Genomic DNA, 9,210 nt, shown 5'->3' on the forward strand with positions numbered 1-9,210 from the left:
TCAATGAAGAACTTATACAAAAGGCAAAAGAAACCGTAGCCCCTCAATCCTGGTAATTCCTGTTGACATTTTCAAAAGAGAAAGAAGGGCTGGTGGTGTGGTATGATAATTTGAACATGAAAGGCATAAATAAAATGAAACGTAAACCCTCCTCTCTGTAGACAAACTCCTGTGAACAGTTGACAGGTTTCATATTTACATAAAAGACCATTTGATTTAAAATCACTCTTGTAAGTGCCCTCTGAGTAGTGATATTAAAGGTAAAATCCAGCGTCGACCCCGAGAATTGGAGTTTGTTAAACAGAAGGCTGACAGTCGAAGCTCGGCATGGCCAGCATTTCCTTTGAGCATATCGGTTGGACCAGAAACTAGTACTGCACCCTCTGGTTCCATTTCCTCCATGACTCATACTTCCGCACCCCAGGCCCTCAAGCACCAGCATCTTTCTCCCTCCTGACAGCTCTGCAGACCACAGAAGAGCACTGCTGAGCCTGGAGCTTCCTCCCATGGTGCTTTGTTTTGATTTAGTTCTGCTCTGAGACAGAGTCTTTTGTAGCCTCAGATTCTGTGTAGCTGAAGATGGCCCTGAACTCCTGATCCTCTGGCTCCCACCTCCGCATCCTGGGGCATGCAAGGGTGGCAGGAGCCTTTGAAGACCTTTCAGTTCTCCCAGGATCATGCGATTGAAGGCTCTCACAGTGGCTGCTGCCGTCACTGGATGGCAGCAGGGCCAGTGGAGCTCTCCCAGCTTTGTGTTGAGTGTACATCATGGCACAGGTGACATTCCAGACTGATGCTGGAGATCAACCATGAACCCTTTGCTCTTAGATCATCCGTGTCCTCTGGTGGTACTACTTCTCCAAGCTCATAGAATTCATGGACACCTTTTTCTTCATCCTTCGCAAGAACAACCACCAGATCACCGTCCTCCATGTCTACCACCATGCTACCATGTTCAACATCTGGTGGTTTGTGATGAACTGGGTTCCCTGCGGCCATTGTGAGTAATGGGATGTTTGGGGAATGTGTGGCAGAGACAGACTGGAAACTTAGCCCTCAGGAAAAATGTCCTCTCTGTAAATCCTCAGGTTAAGCTTTGGGTTGGTGTTCCGTGTTTTTTCCTTTTTCTACTTATTATTATTACTGCCATTATTTCAGTTAGCATACACTGTAAAGATTTCATTGTGACATTTTCCCTGTCCCAGTGTTCTCTCACTTGTCTTCCCTCCCCACCTCCTTGTGGCCCCTTTACTCTTTCCTGGTCTTCCTTCCTTCCTTCTGCTTTCGTGTCACATATGTTAGACAAAGTCATCCTAAACAGAAAGAGCAATGCCAAAGACTTTACAAGGCCCAATCCAAGATTATCCACAGAGCAAAAGTAATGAGTACAGTAAGGCACAGGCACAAAGAAGGACGTGTAGACTAAAGGGGTGGATTGGAAGACTAGAAAGTAAGTCACACATCCGCCACATAATCATTGGCCAACGTGTCAGCAGATACGTTCATTGCTTTAAAAAATAAAAACACAAATTATTCAGTACACAGTTCATTAAAGGGAACCCAAATAACCAGTGACTACTTTAAAAGTGTTCAGCATCCTTTAGCTGTCAGGAAAAATGAGGTTCCCATCTCACTTCAATCAGATAGGTTATCATCAAGAAAACAAACCACTGGGGGATGTAGCTCAGCTCAGTGACGTGGCCGTATCAGTGAGGTGCTAGATTCAGTATCAGTAGAGGCAGAATGGCAGCAAGGGTCCAGGACTCTTACTCATTCCTGGTGCTGCTGCATACGCATGGAACTGCTGTGGAAGTCAGAATGGAGGCTCCTCAAAAACTGAACCGAAATCCACCATTTGCTCTCGCTGTATTGCTCTTGGGTAAATAGCCAGGGGCTCCAAATAACGTACCACAGAGATACGAGCACATTCATGGTTATCACTGTTCTCTTCACAATGGCCAACAAATGGAGGCCGCCTGGGTAGCCGAGCACAGATGAAAATGTACATTGCACACTAGAATTTTATCCAGGTGTAAATCATGTGTGGCATTTGCAGGAAAATGGAGGCAGCTGGACATCGTGTTAAGTGAAGTTAGCCACACTCACGTACTGCATATATGTAAACCTAAACATAAAATTGTATATGCGCATGATATTTATATGTAAGTCACAAAACTAGAAAAAGTATCATGAGAGGGGAGGGAGAGATCTTAAGGGAGATAGGAAATTGTGTGGGTGATGGAATGTGTGTAAGAGCAGAGGGGACTGCTCACCGGAGAGGGAGGATTTCACAGGGAAGGACATTGTCGGGGAGGGCAGCAAATGATATCCGAGCAGCACCAGGAATGTATGGAGACGCCATGATGAGACCTGTTATTTTGGATGCTAATTTAAAAGTTAAATAAGCCGAGCCTCTCCAGTAGATAGTTTTGGAAAAATTAGATATCCATGTGTAAAACAGTGAAACAAAACTCAGACCTCTCACTCAGCACAAAATCAACTTCTAAATAGGTCAGAGGCTTTAAAGTAAGACCAGAAGTTCTAAGCCTGCCAGAGGAAACCAGTGGCTTCGAGATACAGGCCTGTATACTGTATAGGCAGGGACTATGTGAAAAGGACCTGGGGTTGCTTTTAGTAGTAGTTTGTGTGGCTTAAGGGCAGAGAGCCTTTCTCTAGTTATCGTCCTTTGCTGATTGAGTTAAGATGAAGGAGATACCAGCCTGGGTACATTAAGAAGTAGGAAGGGAGCAGGCAGGTAAGTTGGCTTGACAGGTAAAGGTGCTGCCAACCTTGATGACTTGAGTCCAATCCCTAGAACCTGTATGGTGGAAGGGGAGAAGTGACCCTCACAATCAGTGTTCTGTGTAGTGTGGAAAGTGTGTGTCACGGAGCTAGGCATTCTTGGCTACACATTAGGGAGAAGTGACCCTCACAATTAGTGTTCTGTGTAGTGTGGAAGGTGTGTGTCACGGAGCTAGGCATTCTTGGCTACACATTAGGAAGTCTCCATCCAGTGTGATGGAGTGAAGCTCCATAAAAACCAGGGTTTTTTCCATAACTTGCACTGAAATTTGCTAGTTTTTAAAGTTGGGCATGGTTGGATTCCACTTAGGGTCCAGCAGGTACCTCAGGCACAAGTGTGACACCCTCACCTGAAGAGTTTGCCCGGGCATCTCTGGGTCTGCCCCCAACGTACTTCCTGATTCTCTCTGCCCTCTGAGCTTCATAGCTCCATCAGGTTCATAACTGAAAAAGATTTCCTAAATACAGCGCCTTTGGAGAGTGGCTCGGGAGAGAGGTGGTACCCCAGAAGGACAGGCTCTGAGCTCCAGCACTCTTGAACTGGTACCGGTGGTCATCCCGTGGATAAGCTAGCCCAGATTCTGGGAGGGACAGCCCCCTCCATTTGATTCCATTTGAGGAGTATTTTAAATTTCAAGACACCTCATGGGACGACTAGCCTCACCTGGCCTGTGGAGAGCTGGAGAGTGTACGTGACCTCTGTGCGGTCTGCAAGACCAGCCTCTGTCACAGCCACTAGAAACTCCTCCTAACACAACCTGGCGGGTCTGAAAAGCTGATGGCTTTGCTTTGTTTCATTAGTTAACTGTTGAGAATAAAAGTATTTTAAAAAATTATATTCTCCTGGAAATTAAAAGTGGTGTGGTCAAGTGGATCTTTTATCTTTAAAGAACTGCCTCTAAAATGGCAATCCGTCTTAGACATTTGGGAGGCGAACCCTACCTCCCAGTCTGCCAGCCACACCTACAGGTGCCAGGTCTGGGGTATAAGCTAGTCACAGCAGGTCTGTTGACCACTGGGTTTAAGGTGTCCTGTGGCTGCCTGCCCTGCCTACCCAAGTGGAAACTGACTTTTCATTACACATCCAAGTAGCGCTTATAGCTGCAGTGTTTGTCATCCTCTTGGTTCAGAAGAATTTCTGTACTCGAATGTTCTAAGTTTTACTTAGAAAACTCTAATGTATCTTCCCGATCCCCTTTGTTCCCGCAGCGTATTTTGGTGCGACGCTCAACAGCTTCATCCACGTCCTCATGTACTCGTACTATGGTCTGTCCTCTGTCCCTTCCATGCGACCCTACCTCTGGTGGAAAAAGTATATTACTCAGGGGCAGCTGGTGAGTACTTGGTCCCTGTGCCCGGAACTTGTCCTAGTCCTCTTCCAGGCTGGCCTGTTGTTTAATCGAATCCAGTTGATCCTGTTAAACTTGTTGTAGGCAGAGTGGGCAATGCTCTTGTTTCTCGTAGATGGAGAATCTGCTCTGGACTTGGGGTGGGGGGGTGCCTCAAGTCTTAAGCTTCCAACTTCAGGTCAGGCTTTATTTTTAACTTTGTGTATATAAGCATATAATGTGCACACGTGTACCTAGGTTCTCATTCTCAAAATGAAGATGAAAACCGCTCACCTATGTTCCCAGGAGTTTCAGGTAGAGCTTTCTGATGCTGAGTCCAGACCCTTGTATTTACTGGACAGTGAAACCTCTTGGGTAAGGTGGGTGCCAGGTGACTACTCTACTCTGACCCCTGTATCCGAGTACTGGCTAGAAGGTCCCACTGCTTCAGACAGTGGCCCCTGGCAGAGGCAGGTCAACAACTGTCTGTCTTGATGATGAATCTTTTTTTTTTTTTTTTTTTTTTTGGTTTTTCAAGACAGGGTTTCTCTGTGTAGCCCTGGCTGTCCTGGAACTCACCCTGTAGACCAGGCTGGCCTCGAACTCAGAAATCCGCTTGCCTCTGCCTCCCAAGTGCTGGGATTAAAGGCGTGCGCCACCACCGCCTGGTCTTGATGATGATTCTTGTCATTTTTCCTGAGCCTTGCCCCATGGTCAGCCCATTATGCGCATGTTCCCCCCCACACACACACACACCCATGAAGCCTTCCTGAGCAGTCAGTAATACTATTGATAAACACTGGCCTGTTTTGTTCTGTATGTCAGACATCCATGCTAAGGAGAGGATTTCTGCGTGAATTGTCTCGAATATTCCCTCCCATTTTGTAGGTGAGCACCTTAAAGCCAGAGGCTGGAGGGCAAGCTCTAAACTCTCCGGCCCAGCCTTGTCATGTGCATTTGTTCCAAATGAATCTAATTTAGATCCCCCGAATCAATCTTGATTTTTTTTTTTTTTTTAATTTTCAAAATTTAAAAATAACATCCTGAGACGTTGGAGCTCCTTCTGTGTCTGGTGTTTCATTATCACCTCTGTCAGCTGCTCTGCGGCCTTTGTTCATCTTTTTCTCACCTGTGAGGAAGGGTAATCGTTCTCTAGCCTCCTCTGCTACAGAGGAGCACAGAGTCAGAGATGGATTTATGCTGTAATCATGGCTCTGGCAGACAGAATGTGGAAGAACACCATAGACGTTGATATCCTGCTGGGCTGTGTGCTGTCTGCCTAGTTCTTAGATTAGAGGACCAGACTGAAGACATGAGGGAAACGGAGCTGGTATGGGCTTCTGAGTCCTCACTGGGCTACTGAAGGTGCTTGAGTAGTCAGGGACTTTTAACACCGTTGCGGTGGATCATACAGGCCCACCTGCTTTCCATGGGTCGGCCACTCGTCAGAAGACCTAGCATTTTGGTCAAGAAGCATTTACATGTTCATGGCAGCTTTCTCGCCACACCAAAGTGAACACAGATACCAAGTGGGAATCGAATCAGTCAGACTATGCGTCATGAGTGACATCACTGGCCTCTTTAAAACAAGTACCTCACTCCTCTCTCTTTATCTGCCTGTGCTAAGTCCTAGACTTTTGGAGAAAGGTGGTTTAAATAGCTTTGAGGAGAGAGGGGGAACCTATAGTGGACGCGTACAAAGAGGACGGAATAAAACGTCATATAAAAAGTAGTAAGTGCTAGTTCAGAAACCTGGGTGGGGACACTGATACATCATCCCCTGGTTGGAGCCCCATTCATGTGCTGCCACCAGTCAACCCGGGCCTTTCCCCCTAGGTCCAGTTTGTGCTGACAATCATCCAGACGAGCTGTGGGGTCGTCTGGCCATGTTCCTTCCCTCTCGGGTGGCTGTATTTCCAGATTGGATACATGATTTCCCTGATTACTCTCTTCACAAACTTCTACATCCAGGTAAATCTCCCCCTTCACTGGCCTCTGACCTTTATCCTTTCAGTCAGTGGGGCTGTGCGGAGTGCTGCTGGATGCTGGCACTGTGCTCTGAAAGAACCTTTGTGGGGATGGAGGGTCCACTAGCTTTGCTCTCCATCCGACCCTAGGTGTCTTGGGACGCAGGTGGGAAGTGATGCAGTCTTTAGTGGGTGCTTTGTGCCTTTTCTTTGGGCAACACAGAGAAATAGAAGTGATTTTCAATCAGAAGTCTCAGCCCCACTGCCCTGCCTGCGATAGCTCTGTGAAGTTTCCATCACGTCCTCTGACATAATTGAAACCTACCGTTTTGCCCCGTTTTTCTTAGATGGCCACTGTTCAAGCTTGGGGCTTGATAGAGGTTTGTCTGTCTGGTGGCACTTGGCTATCAGACAGACACTGGTGATTCATCTGCTTTTGTGGCCAGTGCCAAGTGGCTTCTGTCCCCTCCGTCCCCACTGTCCCCTGGGCAGGAGCAAGAACAAAGGTAATGGGTCCCGAGAAAAGTCCAGTAGTGTGGACAGCCACCTGGAGGAGGCTCAACTGCTGCTCCTCTTCTGTGCCCCTCGTATCTGTGTGTGACTTGTTGACTCGTACTTTGCTGGGGCCTGATAATAGGACCTTCTTCCAATTGCTCCTGGCGCCATTACTGTACGCGGCAATAAGAAAAATGTAAAAATAAAATAAGCAATGGCTGGTGTTTTAGAGTGGCTACTAGCCTAGGCCATTGCTCCACCATCCACACCCTGAAAAGGCAAAGCAGAAGGAACAGAAACACTGTATGTTGTTCTAAATGTTTCTGTTGTAGCCTAGGGGTCAGAACCTATGCGCTAAGCCTCAGAAAGTTGGAAGAGTGATTGAACATAAAATGGTTACTTGAGCACAGGAATTACGTTGGTAAGATTGATCAGACAAGGAAACCAGGCCTCGTTCAATACAGGCCAGGACAGTTCATCTGGTTAGCAGGCACTGATTTGCCTTGTACATTTCAGACTTACAACAAGAAGGGGGCCTCTCGGAGGAAAGAGCACCTGAAGGGCCACCAGAACGGGTCTATGACTGCCATCAACGGACACACCAACAGCTTCCCTCCCGTGGAAAACAGTGTGAAGCCAAGGAAGCAGCGGAAGGATTGACAAGGCAAGCCAAAGGCTCCAGACCGCGGCGTGTGATTGTAAGCACAGTATGAGTTGTGCCCTGACGCTCATAGCAGCTGCTGTCACTAGTCTGGCCCTACTATCTGCAGTGTGATTGATGTAGGACCTTTTTCATCAGTTCAAAACCCCTAGAATATGTATACAGATTATACAAGTAGGCATACGATTTTCTCACATTTCTGGGCTCTCATCGACCCCCCGCGCTAGACTGTGGAAAGGGAATGTTCTTGTAGTATACGACACTGCTGTTGCCTTATTAGTTGTAACACGATAGGTGCTGAATTGTGGTTCACAATTTAAAACACTGTAATCCAAACTTTTTTTTTTTTAACTGTAGATCATGCATGTGATTGTAAATTTGTACAATGTTGTTAACAGTAGAAAAACACACATGCCTTAAGACTTAAAAAGCAGGGCCCAAAGCTTATTAGTTTAATTAGGGTATGTTTCAACTTTGTATTCATTTGTAATAGCTCTGTTTAGAAAAAAATCAAATGTGTGATTTATGAAACAAGTGTGTGATGTGTAACTTCAAGAGACTTGGAGATGCGAAATCTGACGGCACCTTCGGTTTTATAATGCTGGCTTTTAATAAGCAGGCTCAAGTCTAGTGGAACAGTCAGTTTAACTTTTTAATAGATCTTATTTTTTTATTTTGAGTGCCACTATTTATGTGTTTAAAGAGGTGGAGAAAAAGTCCAAAGACACTTACATCCCTGTCCTTGGTCCCTGAGAGTCTAGGGCAACTGTGGAATGAGTAGGCCACTATTCATTTCTGCAGTGCTTAGTGTCTTTATACAGGAGACAAAAAGGCCATTTGACTTCCCACCACTTGGAGAGAGGAAACCTCCCTTTCAGGAAGGGTGATGAGACATTTATTATGTGACAGTCACACATACACACATACACACACACACACACAGTGATGAGGAACAGGTTGCCTGGGTCCACATTTTTTTATTTTTTTTCTATAGTGCTACCTTGACATACACTTCCTTTTAAAATGTGCCTAATTTACCAAGAGACCAGGAACAAGCATTTTGAGGTAAAATTAAAGAGCCAGAGCACGCAAGAACCGGGTGTTTGGGGAACAGACACTTTATTCAGTGTAAATCTTGGTGGTATCTGTAATTTTTCTTTTCTGCTTAGCATCTAAAGATTGGTTTAAAGCGCTTGTTTAAAAGTAACAGACTGCTTATCCTAAAATCGTGTCTAGTGCGCTTGAGGCATTGGTCATACAAGCGGGGACTCTTCCTATATGTGTCATTTTTAAAGTGTTGAAAGTTTAGCCTTTGAATACCTTCTGCATTGATAAAAAAAAAAAATCCATTGAACCACTCATGACACATCTTAGAAGATGATTGACAATGTATAAACTAATTGTGGGTTTGATATTTCTGTAAATACCAGTTTACCATGCTTTAATTTTGCACATTCATATTACAAGGAGCCAATTGGTCCTAATTAGTCTTGTGGGTTTTCTGTTTGGAAGGAGTTGCATCATCTGTTTACATTTACCTTATCAAATCTAGAATGTGTATATTTGTGTGTGTCTTCATCCTAGGTACCCGTTTGCAGGTGTCTTTACATATTTCAATACAAAAACTATAACATTCAATAGTGTGCTGTCAAAGTATGCTTAGCTCATCTGGATATACCCACACTGTTAAATAATGTCTAAACATTAATCATTAAAACCTTTTTGATTACCCGTGCTGTGTTTTTTGTTGTTTGATGTGCTGCCAGTTCTGAAAGACTGCGGGATAGTCAACCCTGTCACCTTGTAGGAGCTTAGGGAATGGACATGAATAATGTGGTGCGGAAAGTGGTCGTATCAGCCAGGGCTCTCTAGAGAAACAGAACTCATAGAATGAATGTACATGTAAGGGGATTTCTTAGAGCGGCTTACAGGCTGTAGTCCAGCTAGCCTAACAAGG

The 9,210-nt window shown here is 45.3% G+C and overlaps 1 protein-coding gene across 1 annotated transcript in view; it reads left to right on the top strand.

Moving 5' to 3' along the window:
- Positions 1 to 8,984, top strand: part of Elovl5 (ELOVL fatty acid elongase 5) — a 65,481-nt gene extending 56,497 nt beyond the window's left edge. The window contains exons 5-8 of the mRNA XM_031343084.1: positions 829 to 1,000; positions 4,012 to 4,136; positions 5,967 to 6,101; positions 7,109 to 8,984. Coding sequence (XP_031198944.1) covers positions 829 to 1,000; positions 4,012 to 4,136; positions 5,967 to 6,101; positions 7,109 to 7,252 — 576 coding nt within the window. The 3' untranslated portion in view covers positions 7,253 to 8,984. The remainder of the gene's footprint in view (positions 1 to 828; positions 1,001 to 4,011; positions 4,137 to 5,966; positions 6,102 to 7,108) is intronic.
- The last annotated feature ends 226 nt before the right edge of the window (positions 8,985 to 9,210 follow it).

Source organism: Mastomys coucha, unplaced genomic scaffold, assembly GCF_008632895.1.
Source record: "Mastomys coucha isolate ucsf_1 unplaced genomic scaffold, UCSF_Mcou_1 pScaffold23, whole genome shotgun sequence".
Lineage (NCBI taxonomy): Eukaryota > Metazoa > Chordata > Mammalia > Rodentia > Muridae > Mastomys > Mastomys coucha.